This window comes from Buceros rhinoceros, unplaced genomic scaffold, assembly GCF_000710305.1.
Source record: "Buceros rhinoceros silvestris isolate BGI_N320 unplaced genomic scaffold, ASM71030v1 scaffold40778, whole genome shotgun sequence".
Taxonomy (NCBI): domain Eukaryota; kingdom Metazoa; phylum Chordata; class Aves; order Bucerotiformes; family Bucerotidae; genus Buceros; species Buceros rhinoceros.
The window spans coordinates 1232-19935 of record NW_010427018.1 but is presented as its reverse complement, the minus strand read 5'-3'; the positions used below and the strand labels follow the sequence as shown (position 1 = coordinate 19935).

General features: G+C 40.4%; 1 protein-coding gene across 1 annotated transcript; it reads left to right on the top strand.

Moving 5' to 3' along the window:
* Nucleotides 1-195: 195 nt before the first annotated feature.
* Nucleotides 196-18219, top strand: ATP7B (ATPase, Cu++ transporting, beta polypeptide; the record flags this gene model as incomplete). Its single annotated transcript, XM_010141717.1, has 17 exons — nucleotides 196-357; nucleotides 1807-1883; nucleotides 2252-2426; nucleotides 2992-3225; nucleotides 3414-3505; nucleotides 3645-3772; nucleotides 4898-5052; nucleotides 5269-5403; nucleotides 6122-6316; nucleotides 7863-8045; nucleotides 9607-9805; nucleotides 11146-11292; nucleotides 12651-12793; nucleotides 14362-14565; nucleotides 14676-14793; nucleotides 15545-15647; nucleotides 17693-18219. Coding segments are annotated over 17 exons (2715 nt in total), but the record flags the coding sequence as incomplete, so codon positions are not given.
* Nucleotides 18220-18704: the final 485 nt, after the last annotated feature.

Here is an 18704-nt window from a genome sequence, read left to right as displayed (position 1 = left end):
TATAAATAATAGTTATGTTCTAGTTTAAGACAGCTCTGTAAAAATCTTCATGCTAAAACCTTGGGTCAGAATCAGCAGAGCTTGAGTAGTCATTAATACCTTTGTGACATGGGGAAGCCTTGTCTCAAATTCATCCACAAATATTGGGTGAATGTGGGGGACTGGTAACCATGCCTACATTTGTCTATTCTTTAGATTACAGGGATGACTTGTGCTTCTTGTGTTCACAATATTGAATCCAAACTCATGAGAACAAATGGCATATTCTACACCTCAGTTGCACTTGCTACTTGCAAAGCTCACATCCAGTTTGATCCTGAAATTATTGGACCTCGAGATATTATAAAAATAATTGAGGTAGGCTTTAGATCTTTTTTAATGTATGAATAATTACAAGGTGAAGTTAAGAAGGAGATAAAGCAGCTGATATTTGAGAGGTTTTGCTGACTTTTGCAGATGACGTAGTTATTGCCATATGTTTTTATGCTCATGGTGAAGCTGCTGTGCTCCACAGTAATACAGCATCTCTCCAGCTGTTACTCTAAAAACACACCCTAAAAATGACAGAAAGAAACCTTTTTATCTATATCTGGTAAAAGTGTCATATACATTTTTTACTGATCTGTGTGTAGAATCATGCATCTCTGATTTCCAGTCATTTCAGTGAAGTGTTGCTGCTTCAGTGAAAGAGGCTGTAGAAGAGGTTTTGCAGGTTTTGCAACAGCTCATACCACAGGTTACACACATATCTGTATACACTGGTGTTTCTTCCCACATCAGTTCAGAGAAGAACTTCTTAAACTGAAAGAGCTTGTGATACAGCCACTAGAGGAAAAATAATCCTGGCTTGCCAGTAACTACACAGACCATAAAATCTGCTGTTATCACGGCTCCAGTGTGGGTAAAACTTTGTCCCTCTTTGCCCCACCAGAAGGGCAGAGAACTTACTGTATGAGGCTTGTGCAGTGAATAGTCAGGAGGTCAGCAGAGACCGTTCACCTTTTGTGTTTTAGAGTCTTTACTCAGAAAAAGGCTCCTAGACCGCAGAATTGATGAGGCAGCAGTGATTAACATGTTAACTGGTAGACTGTTCAAACCATCAGAGTAGTTCTGTAAAATGTATCTTGCCACAGCAACATCTCATGATGTAGATATAAAGTTTAACTGTATTGTACTTGCAAGTGTGCAGTGGGGTTTTTTTGTGAGGTTTTGTGGTGGGCAAGGTTCTACTGCACTAAATCACTGAAGCATCAGTCAGAACTGGCTTTTTGCTGTATTTGTTTCTGGGATGCTTTGCCCTGCAGTGTGTTGTTTTACACACTGGTTTAAATGGATTGTAGCTGCTTCAATTTTCAACTTCAGGTGTATCTACTCAACGGAGTGTTAAGGAGATGCTCTTAAGTTGACTAGCCCAGTGGCTTGAACATTTTTACCTCCCTTTGTGGTATTTCTCATCTCTCATACTTATTCCAGTAGAGATGAAAGGGCATAAATTTGCCTTGAGGAGGAGGACAGCAGAACTCCAGCTGTCAGTGTGAGCTTCCTGCGCCTAAGAAACCTATGCATCTATACACCGTCTGTGTATAGGTAGCAGAAATCCTTTGCAGTACACATTTTGAGTACTGTCTGAAATATCCTGTCATGTTGACAGGATCCAAAAATAAGTAAGAAGTTGGTATTTATTAAATACAGAACAGTGTCCTTTTCTGACATTTCTGCTAAAAGTAGTGTCATTTAGATAAGGTATAAGTAATATGGTTAGTTTAATCAAAACTAACTCATCTTCCTTTCCCTTTCAATAAAAAGGAAATTGGCTTTCACGCTTCTGTGGCTAGAAGAGTTCCAAATGCACATAACCTGGATCATAAAAAGGAAATACAGCAGTAAGTATTTCTCTTTCTCTCTCAGTAACGAACATGTACAGATCATCTCTTATAACTCACCTCCCCTCTGCCCCTTCCCAATTAATTTAGTTAATCTTTGTGTAAAGCATATTTAATTTTACAATTTGCCATTTGGTTTAAGTACTTTATTACTTTCATTAGTTTCAGTTTTTAACTGATAGAAGTCTATATAGTTAAACATATATGAGACACTGAAACTGTCCTGAAGCATTGGATCTTTCCCAAATATCCTGCAGCTGTGTGTTAGTACAGTACTAATACCATAAACTCTGCATTGCAAGCACACTGTTTGGCCTGAGTACTGCAAGGCGTACAACAACCAGGGATTTACAGCTTCTATTTTTCAGGTGGAGGAAATCTTTCTTGTGCAGCCTACTGTTTGGTATCCCTGTCTTAATCCTAATGATTTACATGCTAATACCTGACGGTGCGCACCATGGGTCTATGGTGCTGGAACAGAACCTCATTCCTGGATTATCTATTTTAAACCTTCTCTTCTTTGTCCTGTGCACTTTTGTTCAGGTATGTCCACAGTAATTCCTAGGGGTTTGCTTTCTATTCATCTCCTGTTTACTTATTCTGACGTGATAAAGACAGGAGGCTGGAAAGGTTCAGTGAATTAGGTCTGCCCTCTCATCTGTACCACCTACACAGAATGAAGTGGCGCTTTTCTGCAAGTTGTCTATTCTGTAATTGCTCACAGCTCTTACTCCTGCCAAAGTTGCATCAGATAGTTTTTCGAGTGGGGGAGGTAATGTTAAAATGAAGAAACACCTGATTGGGTGCAAACTAATTGGAGAGCTGTAGGTAATCTCTTCAACTTCTGTGCCTTGATTACTTCACATTGCTGAGGACAAGGATGATGTTTAGTTGACAGAGAACAAGGAAGGGCAAGTGAGAGGATGACAATGGAGTCAGCCTCCTAGTAGACCGCTCCACTGAAGTTATGTCAACATAAATTTGCATGGGACAGCAATGCCTTTCCTTATCTACTATGTCTTTATTATTCTGCTATAGTCAGTATTATGTGCTCTCTTCTTCCACTGCTGTGATCCTAACATGAGTTTGTCCATGCTTACACCAACAGTTTCTTGGTGGATGGTATTTTTATGTACAAGCTTACAAATCACTGAAGCACAAGATGGCCAATATGGACGTGCTCATCGTACTGGCCACGACAATTGCTTATGTGTATTCATGTGTGATCCTGGTAGTAGCGATAATTGAAAAGGCAGAGAAAAGCCCTGTCACTTTTTTTGACACTCCTCCAATGTTGTTCGTGTTCATTGCCCTTGGGAGATGGTTGGAACACATAGCAAAGGTAACTAATCTTCGCACTAATTATTGTGTATTTATGACGAGAGTAGAAGAAAACTATTCAGAGGAATTTTGAGTCAGGTGTTTCTCATGTAGCCTATGTTATACAGGGTCATTTATAGTTCATTGTGTTAAGATACATCATCATTTATATGTCTCAGTGTATCTTAAACATTTGTCTCTGTTTCTTAGAGTAAGACCTCAGAAGCTCTTGCTAAACTTATATCTCTTCAAGCCACAGAGGCCACTGTGGTGACTCTTGGCCCTGACCACTCTATCATCAGGTATATATTTATGAACCAAAACCCCTTGATCCTGCCTGGGTGCACAGACTAGGCCTGACACAGTTAATGTGAAGGCATTATTATTCTTTTGAAGCTGATGTTGTAAATTATCTCTCTATTCTGCCTGTGTCTTTTGCAGGGAAGAGCAGGTAGCTGTTGAACTGGTTCAAAGGGGTGACATTGTGAAGGTTGTTCCTGGTGGAAAGTTCCCAGTTGATGGAAAGGTTGTTGAAGGCAGTTCTATGGCAGATGAGTCTCTCATTACTGGTAACTTCCCTTACACTTACACAAAGAAGTGAAATCTAGAACTCTTTCTTACTAGAAAAGAGAGCAGGACCAGCCCAAAAGCTGGTGTCTGAATAAGCTCCCACATCAATGGGTGCCATGCCTAGCCTTTGTGAGCTTGAATCCAAATCCTGCGTCTGCACACACCGCAAAAAGCTGAAGAATTTCTGTTCAGTTTGGTCACTTTTACTAATATACTGATGGATTGGCTAGAGTCTAAATACTATTGTCGTTATTCGAGAGATCTGGTGGGAGTTTCCCCTGGAATGTGTTTGTAGAGATGGTACCTTCTTAGAAATAACTTCTAAATGTCAATGGGGAAATACTGCTGAGAAGTTGGGCTGTGTATGCACGGGCACCAAACAGGGCTTCTGACAGGGGACTCCCAATGAGGAAGGAGAGGAAAAGAAAGCTTCACAACTTGTTTCTTATTAAGGGTCATGGGACTTTAGCCAGAGCTTCTGAAATTTCAATTTCCTTTTGTAAATATAATAAGGATTTACTGCATCACACAATTCTTATAAATAAGATAAAGGATATAAAAACTTTACATTGGCATTGGCTTACTTTTTTAAGTTATGTGTTTACTTTGCTTGGGGAACAGAGGCACCCTCAGTTTAAGGGAACCAGTCATTATCACTAACCTTAAAACAAAAGAAAATAAGGATTTTGTAGAGCTAGTATTTTTGGAGAGGCAGCGTGAGAACAGGAGGTTTGCCACAGAAACGACTCTTCTATTCTTCAAAAACTGAGGGTGATGGCAATAAAGACAAATTGCTCAAGTTGCACGTCTGTAAGGCATTAATCAGAAAAATCCCTAGAAGTTCCTTTTACAGCCAGTTTTCTCCTGGTCCTTTTGAGGGATGGCATACTGGAGAGTAGGACCAGGAAACAGCATTTGTTTTGAAACTAAACCTAGAAAAATGTTTGTAGAAGCATGACACCACTTATACATGTCTTCCCTAGACAGAGATACACAATATGTGATTTGTGGTCATTATTGCTTCGCATACTGATTTTGCCAGTGTCCAATGAGCTGTGTGCTAATGGACTATGCTCACTTTTATTAGGGGTATTGGCTCATTTATTCTTACATTTTCTTTCTAGGAGAAGCTATGCCAGTCACTAAAAAGCCCGGGAGCACAGTGATCGCTGGTTCTATAAATGCACATGGCTCAGTTCTTGTTAATGCAACTCATGTTGGTGATGATACCACTCTGGCACAAATTGTGAAATTGGTGGAGGAAGCACAAATGTCAAAGGTAAAAATAATAGAGAAGAAAACCTTATTCACAGATTTTGATTAAATAAAAAAAAGTTTTTGTATTTTGATATATTTACTTGTTCAGGAAACTGTGTGTGTTTTTCCAGACTTCAAAAAAGAACCAGATAAAGACTATTAGACATTTTCATGAAATATTTGTGTATTTGTGTGTTTTGATTATAAACATGCAAATTTATCTTCTTCTTTTTTATAGGCACCCATCCAGCAACTGGCAGATAAGTTTAGTGGATATTTTGTTCCATTTATCATCATCATTTCAACAGTGACATTGATAGTATGGATCACAATTGGTTTTATAAATTTTGATGTTATTCAAAAATATTTTCCTGTAAGTAATTTCGTTAAGAGATTGACTTTGGTGTTAGGATATCTTCCAGTGTAATTAACATACCTTCTGTGTGTAGGGTTTGTTGTCACAATCTGGCAAATACTTTTGTACAATGTGGTGTTTTCTACGCAGAGCAGATATTTACACTAATTAAAAATCTATCTGTAGGTATAAATATAACTTTGCATTTACCCCTTAGTTCTACTTGGGGTTCCTAAAAACTGAAACTATCGGCAGTCTTTCTGGACTAAACATGGTCTGTAGCTGCATTGCAAGCAGCTGAACCATTCCTATCATGCTTGAAAATTTTTTTGGACATCCTTGTTCCTGATAGCAGATAGTGGTTTTGGCTTTAGAAGATGAGCTTTTCTTTTCTTTAAAATGTGTATTTGCTATGCTCAGCACCTGTACAAACAGTTCATCTTTGTTAAGAATTAAGGGAAACGCCAACAAGTTATATTGTCATCCAGAAGCCTGAGAGCAGAGTCAAGCATATGTGTGCTTGAGCAGCAAAAAGTCCAGAGAATACTGCCATAAACAATTCATAACATTGATCTTTCTCTACAATTACAGTAGCAATAATAGATTGCTTTTATTAAACTGGACGTTTCCAGGTAAAAGTGTTTTCGAAATGACTGAGTGTACATCTATGTTATCTTCTATCAGCAATCATACATCTCTTTCTTTTTTCCCCCCTCTCTCTTCCCTTTTCTTGTAGAATCAGAACAACCATGTTTCAAAAGCTGAACTAATACTGAGGTTTGCATTTCAAACCTCAATCACTGTGCTGAGCATTGCATGCCCCTGTTCTTTGGGCTTGGCTACCCCCACAGCTGTGATGGTGGGCACAGGAGTTGCTGCACAGAACGGTATTCTCATCAAAGGCGGAAAACCCCTGGAAATGGCACACAAGGTTAATAGTTCATTCTGTACTTCTGTAGCTTACCCAACTGTTGCTACATGAAATAAGTTTTGCCAGGAAATCCTGCAGTTCCAGAGAAAGACTGCAGAATCTTGTTCGGGTTTTTTTTCTATGGGTTGCTGCTCATTAAGGTAAAGAAGACACATCTGATTCTCTTTCTACAAAGTATTCATTGCAAAATGTTGAGACCCAACAGTTCCTGCAATCTCATGCCAGTGAGGCTGCTAATATTCTGCATGACCTCAGAGGTTTTTGACTTTTGTACTCTCTATCTCTTCTGCAAAATTGCCCAATAATCCAGTGTTTTCCTTCTTCCCTCAGAGGGCTTTTGTGAAATGTATATTGATCATGAACAGTTGTTTAAAATGTAGGATGTAAGAGAAAAACAGAATGATTTGAAGTTGTTTTAGTGTATAGAAAAAAGATGGAAGGGAGGGAGAAAAAGCCCTTCAAAGACAGAAGACTGATGAAAAGAGGAGAAGGAGATTCAGAGAGAAAGCAGCTTGTCCACAGCTTGTGAAAATAATGTGAGTTCCAACCATGCTGTGGTAGACTGGATTAGACATACGCAAAACATTTTAAGTGGAAAGCATGTTCAGAATAAGGTGGTCAGACTTGTAATTCTTGTTCTTACTGGACATTATAAAGCATAGACCAGAAGGTTTTCAAAGCCCTGCAAAAAACCCCAAAATGACTGCTAATTAGTGTCAGCACTTTTAACGTTTTGAATCTAAGCAAGGCTGGGGTAAGGGCTTTGAAAATTAGGTGACCTGTTGGATTCTGCAAGGTTGGTGGGCTGGAATAGCTGGGAATGGAAATAGTGCCTTTGTTGAATTTTTTTTATTCTTTTGTTTCTCCGTGCTGTGTTTATTTTTGGGATTAGTTTTGGGTTTCCGCGTTTGTGGGTGGGGCTGTGTTTTTTGGTTCATTCCCAGTTCCTCAAGACCCATTGTGCTGGCTAACAAGTGACTGTGAATTGGTGAATAGCATGGGTTGGGTTGGGTTAGGTTGTTGGTTCTGGAACTTGTTGCAGCTTCTTGCATTCTTCCCACCTGCTCTATCACAAAAAAAACCCCAAAACCCAAACCCCACAACTTCCTGAGTCCTCTTTCCTCAGTGCTATTCTTAATTGTTTAGAATAACATTCATAAAAGCCCTCCTTCCATCATATACCTTGTGGTAAAAGTGATTAAGGTGCCACTATGTGAATCCTGCCTGTGAATACATACATGCACACACAAAGGATGGTACAAGTCCTGCAATGACTCTGTTGTCTGACAATCTGACATAGGTACAGAGTAATGTTGTAGCTTCAGAGAAGTCACTGTATGGGGAATGAATAAGAAAGCATAAGAAGACTTACTGTACAGATAGTTCAAGGTACATATGGCAATCCCTACTTTTCGAGGTTTATTCTGTCTTGGTGTGAATAAAGCCAACTGATTATTAAGGTCTTGCCTGTATTTATGTGCCTAAAACATATGAGCATCTCTATGCATGCAGGGCTCAGGCAGTAACTTTGGTTCATTGCTTGCAGATCAAGACTGTGATGTTTGATAAAACTGGGACCATCACCTGCGGAGTTCCTAAAGTCATGAGGGTGCTTTTGCTGGGAGACACAGCTGTACTCTCTCTGAAGAAGGTACTGGCAGTGGTTGGCACTGCAGAAGCCAGCAGCGAGCATCCTTTAGGAATGGCAGTCACTAAATACTGCAAAGAGGTACATAGCCCTGTTTCATCTAAGGCCTGAAGGGATCTGTGCAAATGTAGCAATGCTGTATAAAAAGAGCCAGTTCCAGAGGGACAGGCCTGTCTGAAAAGTAATAGGCTGGGAAGCTGGGAGGTGTTACGATTGTGCACCTTATTCTGCACAACACCAGCAGGCATATTCACAGTATTACAGAAAAGCAAAGCTTAGGAGTTTTCAGGCAAGATCTTACAAAGGTTTTCCTGAACTAGTGGGAAAATAAGGATTGTAGAATATGTGCAGGAGGAATACTTAAGCTTAAAATAGCATCTTGAGGCAATTGTGTGTGGTGACATTTCAAATGTTACCTGACTGTAGTCATTTCTATTAGTCACCTGCTTATCCGAATAGATTAGGAAAAAAGCTTTAAAACCTGAATATTAAGCTGTTATATTTGTGAGTTTCACAAATTAAAGATTACCGAAGTCTTTGCAAATTTTGCAAATCCTCAAAGGTCATTTATGTGTTGCACAAATGTTCCTCAAATGTTTCAGGAAGAATGAAAGCAAAAATAGTAACCAAAATAGGAAGCCTGATTAAATAAACAATTTATTTCTGCTAAGACAAGTCATTAATTGATTTATGAAAAAAATAATTGGCAAGAAGATGTCAAACTTAGTAACGATAGACCTTTCAGTGGTTAAAATTTAGAAGTTAAATTAAGGTATAAATTTAGAAGGAAAAAGAGAATATGGGTAATGATTCTGTTGCCTTGCATGTATTTTACATTTTCTGCTTTCAAATTTGTCTTAGCACCCTGACACTTCTGTAGTCATCCCAGGCACCTGTTGGTACTGGATCATGGCTTATACGAATTGCAATGCTATACTGTTTGCTAATATTCTTACCACCTGCCTTGTCATCCCTGCATTGTAAGGAGGTCACTGAAAGGTACACGTAATTCTAAATTCCAGAGACAACCCAGAATAACTAGTTTATAAATTAGTATTTTCTCTATTCTTTTTGTATTAGGGTCCTCGTAATCCCTTTTTTCATCTTGAAGGTACTCACTGGCTTCTCTCTTTAACTCAACAGAAAGACCCAGTTTCCTTATCATCCAGATAGATCGCTTCAGGAATTAGATACAGTTTTCCACTGTACTTTTAAATATATAGAAAATGTCTGAACCCTCACAGACAGTTGTCTATGACATTAATGAGAAGTTGCATCTTTTCAGAAGATGTATAGCCTATTGTTATAGTATTTCTCTTTAGTTCCTAGTCTTGGCTGGGGTCGTGAATCACCGATGTAACAGTTCTTCCTTGAACGACCTGGAAAAGCTGGCCTTTACGGTTTGCTGGCGCTAGGGATGAGACCTGGATGTGATTTGTACAGCTGCCCCTTTCTAGAAGTCTAAACCACAGCAAGTCCAGAACATCCTTATTTTTAGTTCTGTGCTACTGATACTCCATGCTGCTTTTCAGTCGGTCATTCATTGTTAAGATGAGGAATGAGGCTTCTTTACAGCAGGAGTTATTTGTTGTACCCCACGTGGGCAGCACAGACTGATGATGAACTCTGGTTGCATCCACAGGAGCTTGGCACTCAGAGCCTGGGATACTGCACCGACTTCCAGGCAGTCCCAGGCTGTGGCATCAGCTGCAAAGTCAGAGGTGTTGAGGCTGTCCTGGGCACGGCTGAGGAGGGTCTCGAAAAGCTGGACGCTCCCAGGAGCGGGGGCAGTAGTGGTGCCCTGGGAGATAACGCGCTGATCACGCTCTCAGAATCACATGGTATGTCTGCCCTTGAAGTGACCGCCAGTCACAATGCGAGAGCTAATAATTCAAGAGTGCTGACCACTGTAAAACAATCCTGTTGGACTAGGAACAGAAAGATGGATTTATGGCAGAAGGAGGCAAAGAACATGAGGGACAGAAGTGCTCCTCAATAAAAATTAATCCCTTTCCCCTAGTCTCGATCTTCTGCAATTCAGAAACCTAAACAAAATTTTAGATGCTAGAGCGATGGGCACTTGAAAAGTCCATGCAGTACATAGGCAATAAGGCAATACCCAGCAATGTTCCTTTTGGAAAGAAAAATGGTCCAGCAGAGAGCAAAGTTTGGCAATAGCATTACCTTTCAATTTAGAGCAGTTACCTTTAACATATGTTATCTTAATACAACATTTTATATCCTACCCTTTAGTTCTATATTAACTTGGACCTTTTGTTTTCTGTTCATATATCTCTCAAGGCACTTAATTTTAAAAAAAGCCTATTCAGCAGATGCACAATAAAGCATGTTATATCTGCAAACTGAGTTTCAGTGCCTGAAGTTTTCGATTAGGCCAATACATTTGTTTTTGTTTCAGGCTCTGTGGAAGCCACTTTGCTCTTTTGTAGTGTAGAGAGAAAGAAAAAATATTTAAAATCTTCCTTAAGAAGCTCATCAGTTTTTTCCAAAAGGCTGTGGTTCTTCTGACCTTTTAGAGAAAGCTGTTGGAAGAATTAAATAAAACAAGAACTTAATCATCAGAACTGTGGCATTTGTGAGTGGTGTTAATGTAAGATTTTCTCACCTGCTTCATGCAGCTCTTATGAAGTTGGATTGAATTCATAATGGGCTGCTCTACATACTGTTTCATTGTTTGTTAGAACAAAACTACTTTTTTTTTTTCCCCCAGAAATATCATTTCTATTTGGAAGAAGTCATTAGTTGTGAGAACAAGGCAGCATTTATGAAAAGTGGGTACTGCATTTATTCAGAAAAGCAATGCCAACTGGCAAAGGCAAACACAGGCAAATTGTTCCATTAAGTTCATGGTGCAGTTCTGTGCACAGAAGGCACAGACTGTGTCTTCAAGAAGAAAAGTTTTTTGAGGCTGTCTTCAGGTAGTGCCAATGCATTTGTGGTTGGCCATGACAGCAGCACTTCAACAAAACTAATGATGTTTGTCTCTTGGGTTTGACCATTGCTAGTCCTGAACACGCAAACACACACACAAATAATTAGGAAAACCTCTTCAGAATATCTTTCTATAGCTAATGAAGCCTGACATTGTCATCCTCAAACATCTCTGGCTTCTGTTTGCTGGTTTTGAGTTACTCGTTTTTCTTTTTGTCCATGCACAAAGGTCCATCAGCTTCTCATACATACTCGGTGTTGATTGGAAATCGGGAGTGGATGCGACGCAATGGCTTGCATATTGCAAATGATGTAAATGATGCAATGACAGACCATGAAATGAAAGGACAGACTGCCATACTGGTGGCTATAGATGGTAACTGCTGTTCTTTGGAACATAATCAGTATAATAATAAATATCAGTTTATTCTACCTTGAAGTGCATAAAAACAAACTCTGGAGCAATTGATCAGTGGCTTAGTGTCAATAAAATACTAATCTTTTAGTACAGATCTTCTCGTGAACTGCAGAGTATCAAGGTGTTCTTAAAAGATACTTTTACCTCAGAACAGTTTTTATAAGATCTTGTCTGGGTAGTTTTTAATATAAGTATTAATTTCTGAGCTGCCTGTTGTCTAGGACTGTTGTTCAGGAAAGCAGTGCCAGTGCAGTGCCATGTCCCATCCTGACTTTACATCACTTACGGATCACAGGCCAAGTATTGCATCACTGATTTCAAAACATCTCATGAATAAATATGATTATTCATTATATCATTCAAGCATAAGCATAGTAGATTAGACTAAAAGAGGTTCTGTTCTGTGCTATGTAGAAAGAGATCTCGGACAATACCTTTGTATGAGAAACTACTGTAACAGTGACAGATTGCCAGTGCATCTGTGACCTTGAAATGGGGCCTCATATTCAATTACTTGAATAAATATTCTTGGTGCTCCTAGAGAGCAATTTTGAGAGGCACTGGCATGTCTCAGCTTGGGCTCCATCAGCAGTCCAGCAAAATCAAGTGCTCTTAACATGGTGCCCTGATGTACAGCTGGTGTTCCTATTGCTGCTAGTGATAGCAAATAGAGATACAGGGGTGCAAAACCCTACTTAAGTCCTTACTTCTGAAAGGTAACATGCAGTTATAAACCAATGTGAGTTATTGTGAGTCACATAAGAGAAATGTGGATGCACCTTTGAGTCAATGCGTTGGAAGGCAGGTGCAACACTTCTTTATGAAAGTAATTAATTATAATAGAGATCAACCACAAAAAATTAGGACACATAAACCCAGATACTCTATATGCTTCCTCCTGGAGGAGTAGCTTCAACATCTGACCTGGGAAAAAATACCAAAACTTTCTCTTGCCCACAACTACTGTTGCCCACTACCAAAACTTTCTCTTGCCCACTACAACTGTATTTGTGTGTACCGTAAAACCTAGAAATCAGGCATGTTTAAAAGCTACCTTCCTCTTCTCCTCTTCCTCCTGGTCCCTAAATTCCAAGTGTGTTTGTTGGTCAATCTGAAACAAATAAATGCAAAAAGCATGTGTGTAAGAAAGAAACCATGTCTTAGATAACTGTAGGCAGTTGTTCAGGCTTGTGAGTGTCAATGTTGCCCAGAATTTATGATTTCATAAGCTGCCCTGATGTGCCACAGGGTATATCCTATTCTCTAGGTGCTGCTTGGTCTCCCACAGCTCTAACAGAGGACATTTCTTTGTGCAGGTGTGTTGTGTGGAATGATCGCAATAGCAGACACTGTCAAGCAGGAAGCAGCCCTTGCAGTGCACACGCTGAAAAACATGGGAATAGATGTGGTGCTGATAACAGGGGACAACAGAAAAACTGCAAAAGCCATTGCTACTCAGGTATCTGCTTTTTGCGTTTAAAAAACAATACATGATGAGGTTCTAAAACTCTGCTTACCCCAGGGAATTTGGAGCAGGAACTCAGAGTTTCCCTGGAGAAGTTAAATGAAGACAAACTTTTCTTGAATTGGAGGGAAAATCAGATTGGGTCCCACGGCATAGTAAAGGCTGGTGGCTTCATCAAGATCCCACTGAAGACAAGCAGTCAGTACTTCTCCAGACATACAGAGTGTCTTGCAGTAATTAGTCAGTTGAACTGAAGCCTCCTGCTTCTCTTTGCTGAAGGGCAGCTGTGTTTGGTTAGTGATGAAGGAAAGTTCCTGTAAGGTCTAGACCTGTTCCCAACAAAGGAAGTGGGGATTTGTCATTATCTTTAAGGGTAATATAGTAATAACAATAAGAATTATTGTTAAGAAGCCTCACGGTCTAAAGGAGCTTGGATTTATATGACATTTCCTTGATTTCAAACTATCAATGTTTGTCCAAAGGCAAAGCCAAATTCTCACTCTACCTTGCTACATTTCCACCCTCGCCCTCTTTCTGTTTGCATTGGTCTACTTCTAATCTACTGGGTGTCACCTTGCTTTCCTCAGGTATCCTGCCACACAGCTAACTCAGCCAGCGCTGTGGTGTGCACATTCTCATATGTTGTGAGGTCTGCTTTGTTTCTCAGTGTGATGCTTTAATCCTTCTGTTTTGATTCAGGCTTTCACTTCTGTGTTCGGTTGTGGTAAAGCACTTTCCCACCCCACCTTTTTTTGTTAAGAGAAGTCTTTCAGAAACAAGCTTCAGTTTAGGTTCCAGGCACTCAAGTGAGTTTTTCAAACAAGTTTAGTTTGTGCCAACCTACATTTTTACTGAATTTTTGGCACTTACTTCCTTTCTAATGGAAAAATAGTAAGCCGGACCGAAAAACTTTGAAAAATGCTACATTTCGAAAGGCTAAAAGAGAACTTCTACCTTGTATAATGAACAGCTGACCTCTGCCTGGCCAGAGACATTATCCCAGCCCTCTTTAGCACATCCACCTGTTTTTCAACTACAATGATAAGCCATTGGTAGGAACTCCATATTAATTGAGATGTGGATGGGTAGAAGCCTTTAGCCATCCTTCTGCTCTATTTTCATAGTTTCTCTAAGTCTTGCACTTAGCGTTTCTGTGTTTCCCCTAATGTAACTGCCTGATCACACATGGTTCCTGTGACGTACTTCACTGAAACCTTTATTGGTGCCTCAAGCAGCATGATTAGCTGAAAACTGGATCTTTTATTCATCAGACTTTTATTGCCAGGGCAGTAGAGCTTCAGAAGCCCGCGGGCAGGATGCTAAGGGCAGAGCATGGTTTGCCAGCATTTCTGCAGTAAAGATTGAGGGGGCTGTAATCAGTCCCTTTCTTATGCCAAAGGCATGTTGCTCTTCAGCTTTCTGTGTAGTTTGCACGTGTTGTCTCCACCAGAATCAGTTTGTCTGATCTTCCTTTGTTTCCCCTTCACCCAGAACAGCAAATGGCTCTTTCTCTTAGAATGAAGCCTATTACCAACCGGGTGTGTTTGTTTCTTTGTATGTAGGTTGGGATCAAAAAAGTCTTTGCTGAGGTTCTTCCTTCTCACAAGGTTGCAAAGGTCCAGGAGCTCCAAAATGGGAGGAGGAAGGTTGCAATGGTTGGTGATGGAGTCAATGATTCCCCTGCACTAGCCAAGGCCGATGTTGGAATTGCAATTGGAACAGGCACCGATGTTGCCATCGAAGCAGCAGATGTTGTTCTTATCCGAGTGAGCACTACTGTTTTGCCCTGTCCTCTTTTATCACTGACGTTCCTTGTTTTGGTTTGGTATTCTGAAAACTGCACGTGGAAAACTTCCAATGCTCTTCTGTCTTGCAGAATGACTTGCTGGATGTAGTTGCCAGTATTCATTTATCAAAGAGAACGGTTCGAAGAATACGAATAAATCTAATTCTTGCCTTAATTTATAATCTGCTTGGAATACCCATAGCAGCAGGTACGTGACTGTCAGAGCTCAGCTTGTCAAAGACAGCAGCTCACTTGAGCTCTGTGGTGCCTCTAGCAGAATTTCCTTCTCAAGGAACCAGAGAGGTTCTTTGAATATTTAAAACTTGGCAGAAGGAGGACAAAATAAATACTTTTGTGTGTGTGTTATAGCAAAAAAATCTTTGTTCCCCAAATTTTAAACTCGTAGGAATAAATTCTTATATGATGAAATTAGAATCATGCTCTTATTTCACCTGACAGTACTTGGGGGTTAGTCTCTGTATATTAAAACCCAGTTCTAATCTGAGATACCATCCCACTTCTGGGTGCTCCCTCTTTTATTCACCCTAAATCACACGTTTTCTCTCCTACTACCTGCATTCTCTGCTTCTGTCACACATCTTCTCATGCTCCAAATTCCTCCTTAAAACTTACTCCAAGCATTCCTCTTTTTATTCATGAGTTACTTGTCCCTCCTTTGCCTGGATTTGTCTTTCTGTTGCTTTTGCTTTGTTTTGTATGTGCAGAATAGCTGGAAGGGACAAGTAGTCTTACCTTCTTGCTGAAGTCATCTAGCTGAATTGGTGCAAAGGTCATCCCTTGCAGTAGGAGGGACATACTTAAAAAGAAGTGAGTAAATATATGTCAGTCTAGTTGTGTTCAGAGAGGTCTCAGCAAGTCACATTCTACTATTCAGAAGGACAGAAATGTATGTATTGGGACAGGTGGCTCTGGCTCATGTCCATATGTTTTTTTACTAGGTGTGTTCATGCCTGTTGGCCTCGTGCTTCAGCCTTGGATGGGATCAGCTGCAATGGCAGCTTCTTCTGTGTCTGTTGTGCTGTCTTCCCTGCAGCTGAAATGGTGAGTTGTCTTAAACTAATCAATTGGTGAACCACAGGGAACATTGCTGAACCATAGGGAACATTGCTGCTGGGACTCAAGTGAGACGTTACTTTGGGCCTTGTATACCTAAAAGTACCTGACATCTTGGGGTTGATCTGTCTAACCCGCAGCTTCCAAAGAGACAGTTGTCACTGCTGTGAACATACCTGGGCTAAGGCAGTACTGAGCATTCTGTAACTAGCAGCTAAAAGTGTGACTGGATGCCACCTGGGCACCTGTGTTAGAGATCTAGTTCAACACTAAGTGAGGTAACAGTCAGCACTGGTTTTGCTGTGAAAATCAAGTGAACAAATCATTCAAAAGATAGTTCTCCAAAACGTAGCCCTAGATGTTTTTCAGAAGATTTGTACCTGTTTTTATTTTTTTGTCTATTTAATATAGCCAGACAGAAACAGGGAAGCAGTGAATCTATTCTTTTGCACCTTGCTACAGATAAAGCATCTTGCTCTGATTTTTTGGGATTGAACCAATTTCTGAACATGATTTTTCAAATTCTGGATTTTTTTAATGTCACATTTTTGGGTGCCCTTTTTAGGTGCAGTTACAGTGAACATTTTTAACATCATTGTGTGCAAACATCTTTAAAAAATAAGACTTTTTATGATTTCTGAAATTGGTCCAAACTTTCACATATTTCTACTGTAACTGGGGCTTCAGTAGTGTATAGTATAGTATTATACAATCTGGGCCCTCCAGGACTCCCGTTCTTGGCAGGCCCCGGCCGCACCGTGCCCGGGTCTGTGATGTTCGGAGGTAGAGCAGCGACTCTTTCACGGGCACCCCCTTGCTGTGGGGAAGGAGCTTGCGTGCCCTTGTGAGGTTGAGAGCTGTGCTGGTGGTGGCGTGTGCCTCCGGTGGGGTCCCCCAAGCCAGACAGGTCTCAACTGAAGGGTCAGATGAAGTGTGTCCACGGGCAGGATGGGCTCACTAGCCTTCGGGCAGCCATCCTAGGAGAAGGACAACTCACTCCAAACCCGGGCAGATGGAGCTCGTTTAGCCTTGTAAGGCATCCATCATCTAAGAGAAGGACACTCTAACCAAACTTACGACCCGAGGACTTGGCTGTCACCGTCCAAGCTCGCTAGGCCCTGGCAGATGAACCTCAGGTGTAAAGGGTGGAGCCAGTTCCGCGCACGCTGCGCCTCACCTAAAAAAAAATCCACCGCGCAGACCCGAAGGGTGCACTCATCGCTTGCAGTGAGCGTGGGAAAAGCCCTTCCCAGATCTTCGTTCGCGAAGCCAAGCCATGATGATGATACAATATAGTATAAGCTGATACAGGAAGTCTATTACTGCATCATGTTTTGGCAAATGCTCAATGAGAACACAATCTAGAAAAAAAACTACACTCGTCCTGATGCCTGTTTGTAAAATCAGCTCTACCACTACAGGATTTTTGTCCTAAATTTGTCTGTGTGTACTTATCCAAAGGATGAGAAATTTCTATGAAGGGATTCCTTTATTCTCCAATTCTTTTGATCTTGTGCTGATTATATCAGACACCATTGTGGTTAGATATTGAGGACCACCCAAAACATATTTGGCTTCAGATTTACAGAAGCTGTATTACAGTATGCTGCGCAAGGTAATAAACTTACTTGACGGTTCACATCAGCTAAACAGAACTTCAGATTCCAAAGAACATGATAATTGTATGTGAAGAACACCATGCATGCTTGCCACTGATGGACATTTTTTGACCTAAAATACACTGAATGACGAAGTGATTTTTGGGTCATCAGCTCCATTCCCCTGCAATTGTCTACTACGAACCCTCTCGTAATTCAGCAAACTCTTCTTTCCTGAAGAACCGTACTTTGAGAGCCTCTCTTTTTTGCTATGTCTTAATGCCATGTGACCAGTGCTCTCAGCCATTTACATTTATGTCTGAAGTGAAGGTAACATTTAGGTTATCAGTAGTTTCTGATTTGTTCTAGTGCTGTTCTACTGCTTTTACACATCGATTTTTTGGTACTAAACATCTTTTCTCTTTCTCTTCTTAGTTATAAGAAGCCAGACACAGAAAGTTATGAAGCACAAGCTCAAGGCCGCATGAAGCCACTTACTCCTTCCCAAATCAGTGTTCATATTGGAATGGATGATAGGAGGAGGGATTCATGCAGACTGACTTCTTGGGATCAGATTAGCCAAGTGTCTCTGTCTTCCTTGACTTCAGACAAACTGCCAAGACATAATGCTTTTGTTGAGGAGGAAGGGGACAAGTGGTCGTTGCTCATGAATGGAGGAGATGAAGAACAGTACATTTGAAGTACTCTATTCTTAGTAGAGAAGGAAACATTCCTTCTCACCAGTGACGGGAGAGACCAGCTTATTTCATCAAGAGCTCCAAGGTTGTAAGTGAAGTCATTCATTCAGCTCACAAAACAATTGCAACTCAGCTCAATCTTGGGTTGTATAGCTTGTGTATTATCTTCAGGTCACCAGTTATTTCTAGTTATGGAAAGAATCTGTAATGATTCTTATGGCTCCGTAATGAACTGGCTCCTTTGCACACAGCAATTAGTGAAATTGTAATTTTCAGAGTCTAGAAGAGTTCCTCTCTTCTGGACTGTTTTCAAGAGCATGTGAAACAAAAGTTATTTTCAAAGCTACCAAATATTAATTTCTGTGTCCAAGTAAAGATAGTCGTGGCATAAGGAGCATTGTGATCAGAAGTTGTATTTTTACACAGAATCCTAACTAGTCATGTCACTGTGAGAGCACTGTGTATTTAGGATCCGTGTACGTCTCCTTGTACCAAAAATGCTTCAGTGTTTCACTGACTATAACTCTCTGAAAGTTTTCTTTCAAAGATTTGCACTTGCTTTCAGGTATTGCATCCTTTTGATGCACATTTCCAGTGCTAAACTTGTTCTGTCATGCCCACTGCTCTCCTAGAGAGTCTCTCTTGCTCCATATGAGCTCTTTTCCCCCCTTTCTTTGCAGAAGGTATCTTCTATGAGTTATTATGTTTACAGGTGTTCTTGTTTGGATCAAACTCCTTTAAGTCAGCAG